Source organism: Hyperolius riggenbachi, chromosome 9, assembly GCF_040937935.1.
Source record: "Hyperolius riggenbachi isolate aHypRig1 chromosome 9, aHypRig1.pri, whole genome shotgun sequence".
NCBI lineage: Eukaryota > Metazoa > Chordata > Amphibia > Anura > Hyperoliidae > Hyperolius > Hyperolius riggenbachi.
In genome coordinates, this window is record NC_090654.1 from 162228405 (window position 1) to 162250603 (window position 22199).

General features: G+C 45.6%; 1 protein-coding gene across 4 annotated transcripts in view; it reads right to left on the reverse strand.

Annotated features, from left to right (window-relative positions):
* Nucleotides 1–22199, reverse strand: part of CARD19 (caspase recruitment domain family member 19) — a 100431-nt gene that overhangs the window by 34937 nt on the left and 43295 nt on the right. For all 4 annotated transcript variants that reach the window (XM_068253636.1, XM_068253637.1, XM_068253635.1 and 1 more), the window contains exons 3-5: nt 16178–16331; nt 8469–8528; nt 3249–3320 (exon numbers count right to left, since the gene is read on the reverse strand). In XM_068253636.1, coding sequence (XP_068109737.1) covers nt 3249–3320; nt 8469–8528; nt 16178–16331 — 286 coding nt within the window. The remainder of the gene's footprint in view (nt 1–3248; nt 3321–8468; nt 8529–16177; nt 16332–22199) is intronic.

A 22199-nucleotide genomic window follows, 5' to 3' on the forward strand; every position in this document is an offset into this window, starting at 1 on the left:
GGATCTTTAAAGGGAAGGTTCAGGGAGGGTGGAGGAAAAATAAAAATCAATTTCCACTTACCTGGGGCTTCCTCCAGCCCGTGGCAGGCAGGAGGTGCCCTCGCCGCCGCTCCGCAGGCTCCCGGTGGTCTCCGGTGGCCGACCCGACCTGGCCAGGCCGGCTGCCAGGTCGGGCTCTTCTGCGCTCCAAGTCCTGGTACTTCTGCGTCCCACTCCGGCGCTCTGACGTCATCGGACGTCCGCCGGGCTGTACTGCGCATGCGCAGTAGTTCTGCGCATGCGCAGTACAGCCCGGCGGACGTCCGATGACGTCAGCGCGCCGGCGTGGGACGCAGAAGTACCAGGACTTGGAGCGCAGAAGAGCCCGACCTGGCAGCCGGCCTGGCCAGGTCGGGTCGGCCACCGGAGACCACCGGGAGCCTGCGGAGCGGCGGTGAGGGCACCTCCTGCCTGCCACGGGCTGGAGGAAGCCCCAGGTAAGTGGAAATTGATTTTTATTTTTCCTCCACCCTCCCTGAACCTTTCCTTTAAGATCCCAGACGACACCCAGTAAAGTACCGCAATTGCTTGACTGCTCGTTCGCGCCTGTCATATAATGTTATGTGATGTCACGCATACCCACTGGCAGGCAAATGAATTGCTGGACGCTTGTCATGAGGGAGACCTCGCTGGATCCATCTTTCTGGGTCGTTGCAGTCACTGTGGTGAGTATGTAGCTTATCTTTCTCTGTTCACCCTGACCATCCCTGGTACTTGGGGAATGTGCACAACTATGTACACTACTCTGAGCACACTACAGGGGAGCCAGTAGCATTTGGAACTGTTATTATGTATTTATGTAGCACTGACATCTTCAGCACTTTACAGAGTACATAGTCATGTCACTGACTGTGCTCACAATCTAATCCCTTCCATAGTCATAGTGTAATGTCCCACCATATTATTATTATTATTATGTATTTATGAAGCACCGACATCTTCTGCAGCACTACACAGAGTACATTATGTCACTGACTGTCCTCAGAGGAGCTCACAATCTAATCCCTACCACAGTTATAGTCTAATATTTTCAATGTAGGATTGTTTTGGGGTAAACCACTTGACTTAGTATGTTTTTAGGATGTAGGAGATTATGAAGTGTCTGAAGACAGAAAATCCATGCAGATGTTGCCCTGGCCAATGTTCAAACCTAGGACTCTATTCTGCTCATAGATATCTGCTCATCTATGTCATCAATTTTGACCCATTACGTCCCTTCCTCCCTCCATTTTACTTCTCTTCTCTGGTCTCACACTACAAACACACTGTGCTTATCTCCAGAATGGGTTATGAATCAAACTATTAAACCATCTTACCATGTCAGCCCTTAAATGTCATGATATACCCACTCAAGTCGTATCCTAATAGGTGGTAACATATTTACATATCTCATAATGTTTGTGAAAAATTATTCTAAAATGAAGAATGTCTTGCTTAATAATCTGATCCTGCAATGTGACTGACATTGGAACTTGTAGTGTGGGTGCTGTTTTAATTTGAGGTGCATAGTGGCAGCATGTGCTGTATGGCATACAATGCTGGATCATCCACAAGGCAAACCTAGGCAGCTGCCTAGGGTCTGGAGCAGCCTTTCTCAACCTTTTTACCCTGGAGGAACCCTGCTCATACTTTTTGGATCTCAAGGAACCCCTGCAAGTAATTTTTGGATCTCAAGGAATCCCTAAATGTATTTTGCAGGTGTCATCATCTTTAAAAGCCGGTGTGGCTGTTTGTCAATACCACCATTACAGCACCCTTAATTATATTGTCTCCTTATTGTAGTGCTTTTTATTAATGTGCTCATTATTATTCTGAATGTAATGGTTCTTTTTACAGTAACCCCTATTATAGTGTGCTCTCTATCATACTTCTCCAACCTTCACGATGGGGGAAAAATGCCCTGGTTGAGAAACCCTGGTCTGGAGAGTCTAGTGGTCTGGTGGATGCAAGCCCCCACCAAATCTAACTAAATAAGCCAGGTGACCTTCAGTGGAGGGTGAAAAGTGTTACCTTGCCGAGGGCCCCTTTTCATAGTAATCCTTTTCTGATGGCTTATATCATGTGCAAAGTGTATGTGATTTTTTTTTTTTTTTAATTGTGTGTGTGTGTGTGTGTGTGTGTGTATGGAGGGGAGGGGGGGGGGGGGTACGCCACAGGATTTCTTGTCTGGAATGACAAAGGCTAGAAGCGCTCCTGGCTTCTACCATGGGGCTCCGACAAAAGACACACATTATAAGTCTACAGTTTACCCAATATTTTAATAAAAATACTCCTTTTTCCACCTATATGAGTCTTCTGATGAGGTAAGATACCTCTTTTTATTTGAAATTTTATTCTTGAGTTCATTTCTCCGCTAATGGCTTGTTAATAAGATTAAGGGCGCCTCCACCGATTTGCCTCCGTATCCCTCACCTCTTTGAGGTGCCACTATATCACCGGGGAGATTATCCGCCAGTATATAGGACCACAGGAGGAGAGCGATCGCCTGGTACCAGAGTGTTCCAGTACACCGAGCGGAAACGGGTATTTTCCGCATGTCATTGTCATTGGTTGCATCAGGGCAACCCACCTTTGTGAGTATTTATTACCCACACTATTATCTAACCCACAAGTCTAACAATACTACACCATAAGGGCTCCCGGTCTCATCCGTTCCCTAGGCCTAAGACGTTCCCCTCCATAGTGTGGCGACCATTAAGGACCTTCCCAGAAACGTATTATAAGGAAGAGGTTGGACATTGTGCACACTGCTGAGATCCTGTGATATTCCAAGAAAGTGTGTAATATCACTGCAGTTTAAGTGCATTTTAATAAGGATATGAATAAATTATGGTTACAGTACTGCAGTCTTTTCCCATTTTAATACAGAAGATCTTCGTTCACCCTCCCAGAGGTTACATTTAAGCTAAAGTAGTATCTATGCCATTAGTTGCACAAATTACAACCATTCCAGAAAAAAATCACTTTGGAAAAATCATTCACATGACCTAGGATCCATTCACAAACCATCAACTCTATACAGCTCATTTACAGGAACTGAAAGAGTTTGTAATCAAAATGAGATTTGAAAACCAAAAAGCATACTGTATTCTGAGTTGCCGCACGCTGCACATTCCTCTCATTTCCTAAGTGGCTTCCTCATCAACAATAAATGTTTATAATAAACATACATATAAATACAATTCTGCAATGTTAGCAATGTCACATACCTGAGTTATTGGAATACAATAAAAATGCCAGTCCTGCAGCAACACTGAAACATGCCAGAAAGAAGATGGGACCTATGAAGGGAAGCATGCAACAGGTTAACAGTATACAGCACATATTCCATGCAATGTAGGGTTGATGTATCAAAGCTAGTGCAAGGAAAACTAGAGCAAAATTGGTGTAATAATGGAGCAGTTGCTCAGAACCACCAATCAACTTTTATCTGGCCCTTTGCTATACTTTTACACTAGTTTGGCTAATTGTCCTTATACTAGTCTAGATGAAGTTGTCCCGTATGTGGGGTTAACGTATAATGATAAGCAAAGAAAAATGGAGCCAACGCAGTGCAGTTGCCCAAAGCAACCAATCATCTTTTCAGTTGTTAAAGTGTTTAGACAGTACCCCGCATTGTTCTTCTGCTTCCCTCTCTGTTTGCATAAGGGAAATACAAGGCTCAAAAAAATAAAAATAAAGGGAACACTAAAGGTCCGTACACACGCCGGACTGGAGACAACGACGGGTCTGTCGTCACCTCCCGCTGGGTGGGCGTTCAGTCCGGCGTGTGTACGCACTGTCGGCGGACTGATACAACTGTTTCTGAGCGATCCGCCGGGCGGATTGCTCAGAAACAGCCGTATCAGTCCGCCGACAGTGCGTACACACGCCGGACTGTCGTTGGAACGCCCACCCAGCGGGAGGTGACGACGGACCCGTCGTTGCCTCCAGTCCGGCGTGTGTACGGACCTTTAAACAACACAATGTAACTCCAAGTCAATCACACTTTGGTGAAATCAAACTGTCCACTTAGGTAGCAACACTAACTGACAATCAATTTCACATGCTGTTGTGCAAATGGAATAGACAGCAAGTGGAAATTATAGGCAATGAGCAAGACATCCCCAATAAAGGAATGGTTCTGCAGTTCCTATGCTTTCTGGCTGATGTTTTGGTCACTTTTGAATGCTGACGGTGCTTTCACTCTAATGGTAGCATGAGACAGAGTCTACAACCCACACAAGTGGCTCAGGTAGTGCAGCTCATCCAGGACGGCATATCAATGCGAGCTGTGGCAAGAATGTTTGCTGTGTCTGTCAGTGTAGTGTCCAGAGCATGGAGGCGCTACCAGGAGACAGGCCAGTACATCAGAAGTGGAAGAGGCCGTAGAAGCGCAACAACCCGACAGCAGGACCGCAAAATCCACTTTTGTGCAAAGAGGATCACTACAAGAGCCTTGCAAAATGACCTCCAGCAGGCCACAAATGTGCATGTGTCTGCTCAGACAGTCAGAAACAGACTCCATGCAGGTGGTATGAGGGCCCAACATCCACAGGTGGAGGTTGATCTTGCAGCCCAACACCGTGCAGGACGTTTGGCATTTGCCAGAGAACACCAAGATTGGCAAATTGGACACTGGCACCCTGTGCTCTTCACAGATGAAAGCAGGTTCACACTTAGTACATGTGACAATGTAACAGAGTCCGGAGAAGCGTGGAGAATGTTCTGCTGCCTGCAACATCCTTCAGCATGACCGGTTTGGCAGTGGGTCAGTAATTGTGTGGGGTGACATTGCTTTAGGGGGCTGTACAGCCCTCCATGTGCTTGCCCGTGGTAGCCTGAGTGCCATTAGGTACCGAGAAGATCCTCAGACCCCTTGTGAGACCATATGCTGGTGTGGTTGGCCCTGGGTTCCTCCTAATGCAAGTCAATGCTAGACCTCATGTGGCAGGAGTGTGTCAGCAGTTCCTGCAAGATGAAGGCATTGATCCTATGGACTGCCCCGGCTGTTCCCTAGACCTGAATCCAATTGAGCACATCTGGGACATCATGGGCCTGATTCACAAAGCGGTGCTAACAGTTAGCACGCTGGTGAAAAGCCCTTTATCACGCCTAAACTCAGTTTAGGCATGATAAGTTTAGGCGTGATAAGTTTAGGCGTGATAAGTTTAGGTGTGATAAGTTTAAGCGCCAACTGGGTTAGCACCGCAGTGCACAGCTGATCAAAAGCTTTGCACTAGCAAAGTCTGGTGCACTTCGCATTAAGTTTAATAGCGCTGCTTTGCGTGCGGGACGATCTAAACTTATCTAAACTTATCACGCCTAAACTTATCATGCCTAAACTTATCACGCCTAAACTGGCTTTTCACCAGCGTGGTGCAATGGTTATCACGCCTAAAGTCTCTAACTGGGTTAGCACCGCTTTGTGAATCGAGCCCCATGTCTTTCTCCATCCACCACTGCCACGTTGCACCACAGACTGTCCAGAAGTTGGTGGATGCTTTAGTCCAGGTCAGGGAGGAGATCCCTCAGGAGACCATACACAAATTCATCAGGAGCATGCCCAGGCATTGTAGGGAGGTCATACAGGCACATGGAGGCCACACATACTATTAAGACTACTATCATAGATCCCATTCATTGATCGAAGCCCCCCGAAGAAAAGCCGACAGCCTCTTATCAGAAGCTTTGGTTTTTCTGTGTTACAAAATGTTTCCCATCCTCCTAATACTTCCTAGAAACGTAAGATCACGCTTCCAGGATTTTTTGACTGTGGCCATCTTGCGGCCAAAGAGTAAAACTACACCCACTTCTATTTTTTATTAAACAAATACATTATTTTACATTAAAAATTAGCTGTTTACCTCCCACACCGAAAATGACTCAAATAAAATTTTTCATTAAAAAAATTACAATAAAAAAAACAACAACATAGTTACCTGAACTTTTTAAATATAGGAGTATATTAATATATTTTTTTAAATTATGGGCTTGTAAATAGTGATGGGCGCAAATTGAAAAAATGCACCTTTATTTCCAAATAAAATATCGGCGCAATACATTGTGATAGGGACATAATTTATTGGTGGTGGAAAAAACAAGATATAGATCAATTCATTTTGAGGAGTAGTGATAAAGTTATTGGCAAATGAATGGGAGGTGAACGTTGCTCGGATGCATACGATTTTCAACACTGTAGGCTGAAGTGGTTAATCAACCGTGTTCCTTTAACCACTTTAGGACCGCGGTGTTAAACCCCTTAGTGACCAGGCCTTTTTTCAAAAATTGGGCCACTGCAGCCTTAAAGGAGTTGTCAGGCAAAAATTAATAAAATAAGCGCTACTTACCGGGGGCTTCCTCCAGCCCCAAGCTCCCAGCACGTCCCTCGCCGCAGCTCTCCCTTCAGCCGTTCCCCGGAGCTCCGACCCGGTCCCCGGCGATGACGTCAGAGTGACTGCGCCTGCGCAGTCCGCTCCAGCCCACATGGCGGTGATTGGCAGTGCCGATCGCGCAGGCGCAGTACAGAGTACAGAGCGACCTCCAGGTCGCTCTGAGGTCATTGCCAGGGACCGGGTCGGAGCTCCGGCAAACGGCTGCGGGGAGAGCTGCGGCGTGGGACGTGCTGGGAGCTTGGGGCTGGAGGAAGCCCTCGGTAAGTAGCGCTTATTTTATTAATTTTTGCCTGACAACTCCTTTAAGGCCTCGCTGCAGGGCCACACAACTCTGCACACAAGTGATTCCCCCCCTTTCTCCCCACCAACAGAGCTCTCTGCTGGTGGGGTCTGATCGCTCCGTGTTTATTTTATTTTATTTTTATACATCTTTTAGTCATAGGCTTCAGCCTATGACAGCGGATCACAATTTTGCCTCCCAGGGGGACAGCCGTGTCACACAGCTGACCCCAGGACAGCACTGCCTTAGATCGCAGCGCTGTACTAAGTTATTAGATGGCAGTTTCACAGTCTAACAGTCTCCGAGCGGCTGGGAGACTGAAGGCAGGGCAGAGCTCCGTCATCAGAGCGGAGATGCCTGCACACTCTCCTGCAAAGCCCATTTCCAGCCGTTCACGCCAATCAGCGTGGAGCGGTCCTGGGGCTGCCGCACTGCTCACCCTAATTGTCGTGGAGCAGCCGGAAAGAGGTTAAGTTCAGTATTAATAAAATATTGGTAAAATTTACAGATATTTTACTATTGGAATTACTATTGCCTAATTATAAAATATCGGTAATTTTACCAAAATTCTACTTGATTTCTGGCACCCAAATTACCCCAGGGCCCTTTTTGCATGTATGCTTGGTTCACAAGTATATTGAGGGTATCTTGAAAAAGGAAAAGATCAGTGAAATACTGTTTAGAACACCGATTTAAAATATCAGAGAGAGAGGACTCGCATGGTTTGGACATCTGGCAGAGATAAAGGAAACATACCTACAGTACAGATCAAAAGTTATTTTCATGACTATGAACATTGTAGATTCACACTGAAGGCATCCAAAGTATGAATTAACACATGTGGAAGTATAGTACATACAGGGCCGGCCTGCCCATGAGGCGGGGTGAAACTTTTGCCTCAGGCGGCATTTCTGGGGGGGGCGGCACCCGCCCGTCCGTGGGTGTGAGGGGCCGCCCGAGCTGAAGGGGATAGCGGGCAGGAATGGGGTATTGCGCCTAGCGGCGGGGAGGGGGGTAGGACCCCCCCTCCCTCGCCTGGGTCCCCCGTCCTCCGCTCCCCTCCAGCTTTAAAAAGTTGCGTGGCTGGCTGCAGCTGTAAGAGGCAATGGGCGGGGATCACTCACCTCTTCCTCGTTCCAGCGTGCGCTCCACTGACATCACTTACTGCGGCGTAGCAGGAAGTGACGTCAGTGGAGCGCAGGCTAGGCTGGAACGACGAAGAGGTGAGTGATCCCTGCCCGTTTCCTCTTACAGCTGCAGCCAGCCACGCAACTTTTTAAAGCTGGAGGGGAGCGGAGGACGGGGGACCCAGGCGAGGGAGGGGGGTGTCCGACCCCCCTCCCCGCCGCTAGGTCCAATACCCCCTTCCTGCCCGCTATCCCCTCCAGCTCCGGCGGCCCCTCACATCCACGGCTTGGGGGGGGGTGATTTGCTTAAAGCTTGCCTCAGGCGGCAAAAAGTCTAGGGCCGGGCCTGAATACATAACCAAAAAGTGTGAAACAACTGAAAATATATCATATTCTAGGTTCTTCAAACTAGCCACCTTTTGCTTTGATTACTAGTGCTGAATTTTCTCCCCCATGTGATTCAGACAGCAGCCTATTGATTTCAATAGGCTGCGTTTCCCCGTTCAAATCAAATGCGGGCAAATGCTGAGTATGTGAATACTCAGCAATGGAAACAGGCAGTTTCTTTTTATCAGATCAACATTGCAGATATTTCCATTGATTTTTTTAATATTTTGTTTTTACTGAATTAACATTGTATTTTCTTACCTCGATCATTGAGAATAATTTTCTCCTGGTCAGGACAAATTTCTACAGGATCTGAGATATCTGTAAAATGCACAAAACACTTAGAATGGGATCTGAGATATTCGTTTAAGTCACAAGGCACCTAACAAATTGAGAGATAAAATTGGACGTGAGTGTGTATGTGTGTGTATGTATGTATGTGTATGTGTGTGTGTGTGTGTGTGTGTGTGTGTGTGTGTGTGTGTGTGTGTGTATGTATGTGTGTCGCTATCACTTGAAAACGCCTTGACCGATTTTATTATTATTATTATTAGTTATTGTATTTATAAAGCGCCAACATATTACGCAGCGCTGAACATTAATTTAGGTTACAGACAATATTTAGGGGTGACATACAGCAATATGACAATACAGGAATAATAGAAAACCAGATCACACAGCACAGTATGAGTACAAGGTAATGCTTAGTCAGTCACTGGATTGAGCATGGAGATTAGGCAAGTTAGGTTCACTCAGATGCATAGCATGGGTTTACAGTAATGGAGGTGCATGATCAGGTAGGACACAAAAGGAGGAGGACCCTGCCCAAAGGCTTACAATCTAGAGGGAGAGGTAGGGACACGAATGGTAGGGGACCAGAGTTCAGCTGTGGGTTTAGAGCACTTGTGAGGGGTAGTAGGCCAGAGTGAAAAGGTGAGTTTTGAGGGCTTTCTTGAAGATGTTGAAGGAGGGGGCTGCCCTAATGGGTGGAGGTAGGGAGTTCCATAGTGTTGGAGCAGGTCTTGAGAAGTCCTGGAGGCGTGCATGGGACTGGGTGATGCGGGGGGCGGTTAGGCGAAGTTCATTGGAAGAGCGGAGTGAGCGGCTAGGTGTGTACCTCTGAGTAAGATCGGAAATGTAGGTTGGACAGGTTTTGTGGACAGATTTGTAGGTCAGACACAATATCTTGAATTTGATTCTGGACTGGATAGGAAGCCAGTGGAGGGATTCTAGGAGGGGATCTGCCGTGGTGGAGCGATGGGAGCAGTGGATAATTCTGGCTGCCGAATTCATGATGGACTGCAGTGGGGCTGTTCGGGTCATAGGGAGACCAGACAGCAGGGCATTGCAGTAGTCAAGGCGGGAAATTATGAGGGCATGGATGAGGAGTTTGGTGGTGGCAGAGGTCAGGAAAGGGCGAATCTTACAGATGTTACGAAGGTGGAAGTTGCAGGACTTTGTGAGGATTTGGATGTGGGAAGTGAAGGAGAGTGCGGAGTCCAGGGTGACACCCAGACAACGGGCTTGAGAGGTAGGGAGAATGGTAGTGTGGTTAACCGTGACATGCACATCTGGGAGGTTCATGGATGGCCGGGGTGGGAAGATCATAAATTCCATTTTGTCTAGATTTAGTTTCAGAAACCTAGCGGACATCCAGGAGGAGATGGCTGATAGGCAGGAGGAGACCTTGTCCATGGTAGTGGTGGATATGTCAGGGGTGTGGAGGTAGATCTGGGTGTCATCTGCATACAGATGATAGTTAAAACCCATGGAGGAGATAACCTTGCCAATGGAGGATGTGTATAGGGTGAACAGTAGGGGGCCAAGGACCGAACCTTGGGGGACTCCCACCGAGAGGTAGTTGGGGGTGGACGAGGACTCATTGAAGGCGGTCGTGAAGGAGCGGTTGGAGAGGTAGGATGAAAGACAGGACAGCGCGAGATCGTGAATGCCCAAGGACTGGAGGGACTGGAGGAGTAGGGGATGATCTACTGTGTCAAAAGCTGCTGAAAGGTCAAGGAGGAGGAGAATGGAGTATTTACCTTCAGCTTTAGCTAAGGCAAGGTCATTGACCACTTTGGTGAGAGCAGTTTCGGTTGAGTGGGCAGGCCGAAATCCAGATTGCAGTGGGTCTAGGATTGAGTTGGCATTGAGGTACTGGGTCAGGCGTTTGTGAACCAGACGCTCCAGGAGTTTTGAGGCAAAGGGGAGGAGGGAGATAGGACGGTAGTTGGAGGGTAGCGAGGGGTCGAGGGAGGGTTTCTTGAGCAGGGGTAGTACAGTGGCCTGCTTGAAGTCTGAGGGGAAGGTGCCTGTGGAGGGGAGAGGTTGAACAGGGTAGTGAGGACTGGGGCCAATTCCGTGAAGTGAGGCTGGAGTAAATCAGAAGGGATGGGGTCAAGGGGCGAAGTAGTGGTATGGGAAGTCTGCAGTAGGTGGTTGACTTCCTCGGTGGTAGTAGGAGTGAAGGTTGTGAGGGGAGGATAGGGTGGAGGAGGAGCTGGTTGGGAGGGGGTGGGAGGTGAAGATTGGAGATTGGATATTTCTTGGCGGATGGAGACAATTTTGTTGGTGAAGTGGATTTCAACAAAACTTGGTATACAGATCCCTTACTACCTGGGAAGATATGTTTTGAAGGTCTCGCGTCCCCCCTGCACATCTAGGTGGAACCACAAACAGCCAATCAGATTTCACCCAATTATGTCAACAGAAAAAAAATGTAAAAGGCTGCCATTCCCACAGTAATAATGCCAGAGTCCCCAAACTTGGCACAGTTGGTCACTTGGTGACCGAGGTGAAAAAAAAATGGGGAAAGTGCGGAGCATAAAACAGCCAATTCAATTTCAATGGGAAAATGTAAACTGCAGCCATTCTTACATTGTTAATCGCAGGGTTTTCAAACTTGGCACACTTGATCACTGGGTGATTGGGATTAATATTCAGGAAAGTGAGTGGAGGCTACAACAGCCAATCAAAATTCAACTACTGACTTTCAAGGGGAATATTTAAACTTCTTACACTATTAATGGCATAGGTCTCAAACCTGCTACAGTTAGTTATTGGGTGGCGGATTCAAAATCACTAAAGGGGGCGGAGCCACAAACAGCTAATCAGATTTCTTTGCTGGATAAATTGCTTCCATTCAAACATTTTTGGTGCCAGAAACCCAAAAGCTCACAAACTTGGAAATTGAGTGACTGTGTATCAAGGTTACAAAAAGTGGGCGGAGCCAAAAACTAATTTTACTGGGAAAATGTAAACTGCAGCCATGCAGGATTATCAAACTTTGCACAGTTGGTTACTGGGATTAATATTCAGAAAGGGGGTGCAGCCTATAACAGCCAATAAAAATTCACCTATTGATTTTCAAGAGGAAAATTTAAATTGCTGCCATTCTTGTACTGTTAATGGTACAGGCCTCAAACTTGGTACAGTTGGTCATTGGGTGACTGGGGTACAAATTCAGAAAAGGGGTGGAGCCACAAACAGCCAATCAGATTTCTTTCATTCCAATGGGGAAATACAAATTATTGATGCCAAGCACACCAAAGCTCATAAACTTAGTCATTGAGTGACTGTGGTATAAAAATTAGGAAAAGTTGGCGGAGCCAGCAACAACCAAATATGTTCTTGCCGCATCCTCACCATCCACGTGGCCGGCCGCTCTTCCATCTGCCTCTCCTCCGCATTGCCCCACCCGGAAGAAAAGGAAGTGAGGGGAATGTCTCTCCCGCCGAGTGGTAAGAGCTGACAGTGGCAGCTGCGGTTGTAGAGGCTGAGCTCTCCCTCCCTGCACTGGCTTGAGGACTATGTTTACAGCCCTCCCTCTTTGGCTTATCTGAAGTCTGTGAGCAGCGCTGATGTGATCAGATTTGAAAGGACACAGGTAAACTAAGCAGCATGGATGCTAATCAGCTGCTCAGCCACAGTAATAGGATCTGTTTACATTGAGGAAGAGTCTGTTTTGGATGCAGGGGCTGACTTAAAGGGAACCTAAACTGAGAATGATATGGATTTTTACTTTTAAAATAATACCAGTTGCCTGACTCTCCTGCTGTACCTGTGTCTCTAAAACTTTTAGCAACAGCCCCTCAACAAGCATGCAGATCAGGTGCTCTGACCGAAGTCAGACTGGATTAGCTGCATGCTTGTTTCAGGAGTGTGATTCAGCCACTACTACAGCCAAAAAGATCAGCAGGACAGACAAGCAACTGGTATTGTTTAAAAGGAAACATCCATACCCCTCTCAATTAAGGTTCCCTTTAAGGGCTCCCCACTGACTATTTTTGCACAAACAGTTAACCTTGAGCACTGCTGAAGATACAAGGCACAGGACCTGGGGACAATTTGGTCCATGAGTATATGTATATGCTTTAAAACAAAAGCATCCAGATACAGCGCTCATATATAATGGATAAATGAATTTTAGCATACAAATGCTCATAGAAAATGAATCAATGAATTCAGTACTAAAAACTAGGCTAGCAAGCAGTGTCATACACCAAACACAGTCCATTAATAGTCCTAGGTGGAGCGCTATTCCATGATGCATGCACCATCAAACAAATAACAGATAGTTTGTAGGTGAGCACTTCAGGCAGTGATTGCTCTATATATGACAGTCCACACAGTTGGTGTCCCCCGCTTTTTGTAAGGACTCACCAGATGTTGCGGCCGTTAGGGCCCGTGTACGCTTCTGGGGTATCGGCCACCCCACAGCCTATCTGGCAATCCACTCTCGTCACCTCCATGGCTGTGTACAGTAAAAGAAACTCCTCATCGCGTAAAAGTGTAAGATTTATTCATAAAAAATATATATTAAAAAGCCGTAATACAATTGTTAAAGCATACCAGCATCTCCCGTCCTATGACATGTACAGTAACGTTAAAAACACGTGCACGGGGATTGCAGTGGGCAAACCTTCACTTAGCAAACATATGCGGGAAGCCGGCGATAGCCTGGTCACCCCAAAGTGCGATCGCCTGCTGGTAGCAAAAAGCAAAAACTCCCGCGGTAACAGTATGGCCGTGTCCGACCTATGTTCCGCTCTGTGATGTCACTCCATAACTCCGCCCAATGTTTAATTGCCCTAGCAACTCATCAAGGGCCTATGATGAGTCTTTTACACAATGAGGAGTTTCTTTTATTGTACACAGCCACGGAGGTGACGGGAGTGGATTGCCAGAGAAGATGTGGGGTGGCCAATACCCCAGAAGCGTACACGGGCCCTAACGGCCGCAACATCTGGTGAGCCCTTACAAAAATGGGGGACACCCACTGTGTGGACTGTGATATACAGAGCAAGCACTGCCTGAAGAGCTCACCTACTTACTATCTGTTATATGTATATGCTGTATTATCTCTGGAGTGGCTTGAAGATTGCTGCTTGCATGCTTCTGACTAACATCGTGTGCTGCTGTGCTATTGCTTATACGTGTAATCTACCTCATCTACTGAAACTTCCAAGTTGGAAAACTTTTAACACCTTGTGGGATTGCTCTCAAGTGGAATTCAGTTAGGTTAGATGCAGCTTTAGGAATTAAGTTTCCTGTATACTGCATTGGACTTTGGTGGGCCCATTGGTATTAATGGCCGGCATGTGTGATTGGTGGGTGTGTTTGGTTTAACAGCGCTGTTATTTTAATTAGAATTTGTCACTCACATGCAATTGATCATCATTTTGTCTGCTCAACCTACAATTAATCAATTAAATATGTTTTTTTCACACTGGTCGGCTGGCTAAACATCGTTTTTTTTGTGGGTCTAAGTGACATAGATATGCCAATCGGGTGTATTACCTACAGTGGGTCAAACGTATAGACTAAGAAGTCTTTAATTTTTTCCTGCCTATTCCAATCTTTTCTGTTCCTGCATTAACAATTAACAAATACAGGGTTTTTGGAAGGGTGTGTTGGATTGTATTACGAAACTATGGGTAGATTGTGGAGATTGGGACTCAGTAAGGGTATTGCTGCATGGAACATATATGTCTATTGGTAAATATAAGAGATCTTTTATTCCTCAGCTCCTGATTGCGTCTAAAATTTTAATCCCAGTTAAGTGGAGATGCCAGGGTTCTCCAACCCTTAAAGGGGAACGTCAACCTAAACAAACATACTGTCATCAAGTTACATTAGTTAACTTATTTAGAATAGATAGGTAATATAATCTCTTACCCACCCTGTTTTAAAAGAACATGCAAATGTTTGTGATTTATGGGGGCAGCCATCTTTGTCATGGGGGCAGCCATCTTTTTGGTTGAAAGGAGGTAACAAGGAGCAGAAGACACAGTTCCAACTGTCCTGTGTGCTGATCACCCCTCCCAGCTGCACACACTAGGCTTCAAATGTCAAATTCAAAATGTAAAAAAAATAAAAAAAATTGCACCAAAACAGCAGAACGAGAACAAAATCAGAAATCCCATCATGCTTTGCACAGCATCAGGGTAAAAAAGCCCGGGCAGTTTTCTTCTGTGCAGCTAAAAATGTGGCTTGTATAATAATAAAAAAAAAAGTTCTGATGCTGTGAAACTGTTAAAGAAACACCAAGCCTTTTCAGTGCTGCTGAGTCGATTTTTAGTCTGGAGGTTCACTTTAAAGAATGGGTCGAGAGGGTTAATATGGTGAAGAGTATAGAGAATCAGATTGCTTTGCAGCAGGACAGATTGGAAGCATGTTAAATGAAGAAAATGGAATGAATTTCAAGATACTAAGGAATATGGAGATATGGTGGAGATGTAGGGGAAGGAGCTTTCTGTAATTTGAAAAAGAAAGTAGTGTTTAGAATTTTTTTTGTAGTACTTTGGAGGGTAATGGAGGGAGGGGATCTTTAAGAGAGAGTTCTTATAATGTGGAAATTTTTGTGAGATACGGATTTGAGGATGGGGGGGGGGGGGGTGTAGAGGGTGTTTTTTTTATTTTTCTTTATGAGTTTCTTTTTCTTTATGAGTTTCTTTTTCTTTATGAGGTTTTTTTTTGTGCATTTGTAAAATTGAAAATTGAGGAAGAAAATATGATGATATGTTGTATGGGAATTGATATACGAGTTGGAAATATTCTTACTTCTTCAATAAATTGTATGAAAAAAAACAAATACATACTCAGGCAAAGTCGGGTCATCTGTACTGCAGCCATTCCTACACTGTTGATGAAAGGGTTTTCGAACTTGCCACAAATGGTCACTGGGTTTACAGGAATTAATATTCAGGAAGTGTGGAGGCGTACGAGAGAATTCGCTGCCGTTAGACTTCGCAGCCGGTATTGGCTTATCCTGCAGCTGCACAAGTTCCCGGTGACGTTAAATACTCTTCCCCCTCTAGGTCGACGTGGGGATAGTGGGGAATGAAATAATTCGGCTTCCAGCAACTGCTGGAGCCCAAATTATAGTGTTGCGCTGGCGGATTTATTGTACCGCGTGTTGCGCTGCGCTGGCGGATTTATTGTACCGCCAAGGGGGTTAATAGAGGTTGATAATAGGTATGCTGATCTACTTGTATCATTTTGACCCGCAAAGCCTTAAAAAAATATCAGTGGCACTCCTTCTTTGGAATGTGCTTTTGACATTAACTCCCTTACAAAGCCTTATGCACCTGTCCTGTTGCCTGGTGACTGGAAACATAAGAATGGCTGCTGTGTGACTATACAGCCAATCTATTGTAGGTGTGGGAGAAGGGCTTTCAACACGATGGTCATGCAAAAAGCCATCTCCCCTTAAACCACAGAGTGGTCACATCATGTTCCAAGTGTCCAAGCATTTGCTTGCAAACAATACTCAGCAACTGGAACCAGCAGGTCTCAATGGAGAGATGTGGATAATGGCACTGGCATTTCTGCAGGGCTCTGGAGGTCAAACTGATAATTCAACTTTGTGGTACAAGGACTGTGTTTTAAGGACTGTAGCAAGCAGATGACTTGATTGCTGCATGTGCACATTAGTTACCCATGTGACATAATTTAGTTGAAGAACTTACTCAAGCTGTTCCTGCTTGGCAGTGTGGAGTACACATTATCTGCATTATTCTGTAGAGCTCTGTAGAACTCCTGACATTCTCGCTCCCCCTTTTTCTGTAGATGCTTTAGCAGGTCAGGCAGACGAATGCGAAGAGGGGTTTTCAGGCTCCTAAACTGTAAATAAGAAAGCTTAGTGGAGCAGAGATATTAGAGCACAAATTAAAACATACCTGAACTCTAATTTTAGGTCTGCTTTAAAGTCACACTTATAACATTCAAAAGTGCCAGCTTAAGATGTCTGCTTTATTGTAGTAAAACATACAACTCACCTCTTCAGGCAAGCATACTGTCCTACCTAGGACACTGCCCACTAACCACCACTTCTACCACCCCATACACAGCTTCCCTTTACCTACTGTCCTATACCTTAAATGTTTAGACTGTAAGGGCTTTTGGCCAGGCCCCTCTTTCTTTTCGTCTCACAATGCTGTGTAATGGGTGTACATACCTCCCACCTCTGTGTAAAATATGTTGTTAATTTGCTCACTGCTTTACCTGTTATACTCTCTTGTCTTGTATCAACTGTTTGTATTGTATACTTTGTTTTGTTATACCCTGTATGCTATTGTACAGCGCTGCCGAAGATGCTGGCGCTATATAAATCAATAATAAAAATAATCATAATAATACATGGTTGATGCTATCAACAAATACAATATTATTATATCTTAAAGAAAACCTGAACTGAAAATTGCCTCCCATGTAGTCTACTCCTCAATCTCTTTCTCCTCTCCCGCGCCCTGTTTGTCTGCTGTGATCGATGGAATGCTCTGTCCTCCATTTTGAAAATGGCCATTACCCCATAACAGCTTTCTGGTCAGCACACTGTTAAACTGTAACATCGCCTACTTGAGCCATAGGAAAACATGGGCATTACCGGGCACATCAGTTGTCCACTCAGCTATAACTGACAGCAACTGATATATAACTGACAGCAACTGATATATTTCAGTTCTGACAAAATGTTGTCAGAACTGGAAGGGATCATTGTCAGAAGAAAATGGTGAGCTTCTGAGAGGAACTGATGGCAAGGTAACTATTTAATGTTCATTTGAAGTTACCTCATGTGTTTATTTTAAATAATTGTACTCAGTACAGGTTCCCTTTAAGCATAGCCCAATGGAATTTTATACATCAGCACCACCCACTATCCCAAACTTCCCTCTCATACCTAAATATTGCAATACTATGCCCATATACCCTATATCCAACAAAAAAAACACAATTTGGAGAGAAAGTGTGGACTGAAATCGCCCAGATGGCGAAAACCAATACTCCACAATCCATGACGTGCCCAAGTTGGGAGTTCCATTCTCGCACAATTTACTGCAGTATTATAGATTACCCAGCAAGCTCAGAACTCCTAGGAGTGTGTAAGGGGCGACAAATGACCAAAAAGCCCTCTTACTAAAATATTATGCAAAACAAAAGTTTGCCTTCTTAAAACAAAAGGTATTTGCGATTATTCAGATTTGAGTGAGCATGTAAACTAAACACACCTCCAGAACTGCTGGAATGCAATGATGTGTCAGCTTGTTGATTCTCATAAGTGTAGGATTATTGTGACTCTGTACAATTAACAAGCTGACACATCACTGCATTCCAGCAGTTCTGGAGGTGTGTTTAGCTTGCAGGGACAACAAAGGATGATTTGCATATTCAGCAGTGAAGCATTGAGGGAGACATCATTTGCTCACTCCAATCTGAATAATCACAAATACCTTCTGTTTTAAGAAGGCAAACTTTTGTTTTACAATTTACTGCAAAAAAGATTGCTACCTATAAATATGATAGGGGGATCTAATATTTGTTTTTACATAAATAATATATATCCGGCACACCCCACACAAGCATGAAAAAAAATAGTGACAACCACTAACAACCAAGACAATAATGGAAAGAGGGGCTTCACTTGCTATTGACGAAATTTCTGTTTGTCCCCACCTTATTGCCTGATGAAGCGGGCGTTGCATGCAAAACGCGATGCCTCTTTGGCGTACTATATATAATAAATGTGTTTATGAGTATTCAGACAGTCTTTCATGTCTGCTTCCTGGAGGTAAGTCCACCGCTTCCTCCAAGCAAATTTTAAAGGTTTTATCCACTTTTATCCTACTAACAACCAAGAGGATCCCCAGAGACAAAACCTCTAATTATTTTATTTAAATGGAGTAGGATCAAGTTCTCTATTCTTATTTTCCTCAGATGGGTCGGTAAGGAACAGGGCCTCCATAGAGCAGAGTGAGCTTTCTAATGACTTTTGTAATTCCTTAGTATGTGATTTAATCTTATTAATCTCCCTAATAAAAATACCTCGTAAAATAGCCTTAAAGGCATCCCAGATGCAAAACAGGGAGATGGATTGCTCATTATCCCAGAAGACGTTTCTAATCTCCTTCAGAATGCACCAATGGGAGGTAATCAGGGATAGCCAATGGCCTCAATTCACTAAGCTTAAAGGGAACCTTAACTGAACGGGGGTATAGAGTTTTACTTACCTGGGGCTATTACCAGCCCCCTGCAGCAGTCCTGTGCCCTCGGCGCCGCTCTGGAATCCTCTGGTCCCCCGCTGTCACTTAGTTTCGTTTTTGACGACTCACCAGTCGCCGGCCGCCATGCGTATTATTGGACGCATTCACCAATGCAATTAGCGCTATTGCGGACCGCAACGCGTAAAAAAATACGCGTTGCCGCATTCCGCACGCGTAGATATGCGGCAACGCGGGGAAGAGAAACGCCGATCGCGACGATCTCCGTACTGTCGCCACTGAATGAGACGTCACAGGATGACGCGACTTCCTGGCCGTCCCAACGCTGCCTGCCGCCCGTGTGAACCGGCCCTTAAACAACTCAGAAGAGTTATTAAACACAGGAGTTAAGCTTAGTGAATTGAGGCCATTGTGGGTTAAGTTTCCACAGCAACCCAGGTCTCTAAAACCAGGTCTCTAAAACCAGGAGGTAATCACTGAACTACACTCTTCAAGGAAGCATGATCTGAAAAGATTTTTGTAAAATAAGGGGAGCATTGTCATGTACATACAGCCAGATCAATCCGAGAGAGAGTCATATGCAACTTGCTAAAGCAAATGTAAGCCCTCTCTCCAGGGTGCAAAGAGCGCTATGCTTCCTTCAAACCCAGTTCCTCCAGAAATCTAGCAAGGGGAGACAACAGACCCGGTCTTCATTTTGACTGAAATTGGTCCAACAATGGATCCAAGAGCATGTTGTTATCCCCCAACCTCACTATAGCTGTATGCATTTTATCGTGAAGATGTTCCACTATGAAATAAATATCTGTTAGATTTTATTTATTTATTTTTTTACACACAATTGTCCATTTACAGAGATATTTCTCCCACCCAGCATGGGTATGTGTAAAAATACACCCCAAAACACATTATACTACTTCTCCTGAGTACGGCGATACCACATGTGTGACACTTTTTTGCAGCCTAGGTGCGCGAAGGGGCCCAAAGTCCTAGGAGTACCGTTAGGATTTCACAGGTCATTTTGAGGCATTTGGTTTCCAGAATACTCCTCACGGTTTAGGGCCCCTAAAATGCCAGGGCAGTTTAGGAACCCCACAAGTGATCCCATTTTAGAAAGACAACACCCCAAGGTATTCCGTTAGGAGTATGGAGAGTTCATAGAAGATTGCGGAAATTGATTTTTATTGTTTTTTTATCAGAAAGTGTCATTTTCCACTAACTTGTGACAAAAAATAAAATCTTCTATGGACTCATCATACACCTAACGGAATACTTGGGGTGTCTGCTTTCTAAAATGGGGTCACTTATAAGGTTCCTATACTGCCCTGGCATTTTAGGGGCCCAAAACCGTGAGGAGTAGTCTGGAAACAAAATGCCTCAAAATGACCGTTCAGGGGTATAAACAACTGCAAATTTTGATGACAGGTGGTCAATGAGGGGCCGAATTTTGTAGAACCGGTCATAAGCAAGGTGGCCTCTTAAATGACAGGTTGTATTGGCACTGAAGTGCAGGAAGCGCAGGGTGTTCTCAAATCGTGACCTGGACATGGCAGCAGAGAACATGGGCATGTGATGTATTGGGTGCGTAGACCAATAAGACCGCAATACATTCTTTTTGACTAGACCCATGTTAAGTAGAAGGCCCCAAAAAATGTTAAGTTCGGAAACTTGGAGTGGTTTCCACCAAAAAAAATGCTGTCACTGCGGTGGGACAGTTGAGGGTTTGGCCAGGTGATCAGAAGCCCGCAGGGGGAAGATTAGGGCCTGATCTGATGGGTAGGAGTGCTAGGGGGTGACAGGTGGTGACAGGAGGTGATTGATGATTGTCTCAGGGGTGATTAGAGGGGAGAATAGATGCAATCAATGCACTGGGGAGGTGATCGGAAGGGGTTTTGAGGGGGATCTGAGGGATTGGCCGAGTGATCAGGAGCCCACATGGGGCAAATTAGGGCCTGATCTGATGGGTAGGTGTGCTAGGGGGTGACAGGAGGTGATTGATGGGTGTCTCAGGGTGTGATTAGAGGGGAGAATAGATGCAAGCAATGCACTGTCGAGGTGATCAGGGGGGTCTGAGGGCGATCTGAGGGTGTGGGCAGGTAATTGGGTGCCTGCAAGGGGCAGATTAGAGTCTGATCTGATGGGTAGCAGTGACAGGTGGTGATTGATGGGTGATCAGTGGGTGATTAGAGGGGGCGAAACAAATGTTTCTGGGTACCCCTAAAAAGGGCACTTTCCCTTGTTTACATTGCCAACACTGCAATAACATAATTAAAGGGCCCAAGGTCCCTCACCCTCGGTCAGGTGAGGGTATATTGCTTAGGGATTATGCCACCTGTGACACAAAAGGTGTTATTTATTTCATCAAGTGTCCCTGTGGTCTGGCCTATGTGGGGCAGACCACAAGGGACATCAAGACCAGATTAAATGAGCACAAAAGTAATATCAAAAAAACAAAAAAGGTCACAGGGGGTGAGCAAGAGGATTCTAGAAAGGATCCACCGCTTGCTAGGCATTTTTCGGAGCAGGGCCACAGTGTGAGTCAATTGCGCTGGCAGGTTCTGGAGGTGGTCCCTAGACATGAAGGCAGAGATCAGGTTAAGGAACTTTTGAGGAGGGAGGCCTGGTGGAAGGACAGGCTGGGGACGCAGTCGCCAGGTGGCTTAAATGAGGACTTCAGCCTCAGGTGTTTTTTATAGAATTAGCTGTTCATAGGGTTAAAATGTAATAGGTATGGGTCCCACCCCCTTAGATAAGGTGTGGTCAGGTACAATGATTGTATAAATGTGTTATTCCTGTGAGAAACTTCGAGCACTTGAGAAAGGGCACCTTGCCCGAAACGTTGTGCTGGTAGTGATATGCTGTGTATACTTGTTGTAACACTTCAATAAATGTAATCGTTGGATAAGCATCCGCAGAGGGTTGAGATCCTTATGGAGATTGTGTGGATTTACTTGATTAGAGGGGAGAACAGATGTAAACAATGCACTGAGGAGGTGATCTGAGGGTGGGTGTGCGGGTGATCTGAGGGTGTGGACGGGTGATCAGGTGCCCGCAAGGGGCAGGTTAGGGTCTGATCTGATGGGTGGCAGTAACAGGGGGTGATTGACAGTTGATCAGTGGGTGATTACAGGGGAGAATAGATGTATGCAGTACATGGGGAGGGGTCTGGGGTGGATCTGAGGGTGTGTGTGTGGGAGGGGGTGATCAGGAGCCCCCAGGGGGCAGTTTAGGACCGAATCTAAATTATAGCATTGACAGATAGTGACAGGGGGTGATTGATGGGTGATAAGGGGGGTGATTGGGTGCAAACAGTGGTCTAAGGGGGTGATCAGGGGAGGGTCTGAGGGGTGCTGTGGGCGATCAGGGGGCAGGGGGGCAGGAGCAGTGTGTGTGTGTGTGACTATATGCACAGCTGCAACCTCCCCTGGTGGTACCTCGATCACTGGGACCACCAGCGCAGGAGGCAGCCTGTATAATACACTTTGTATACATT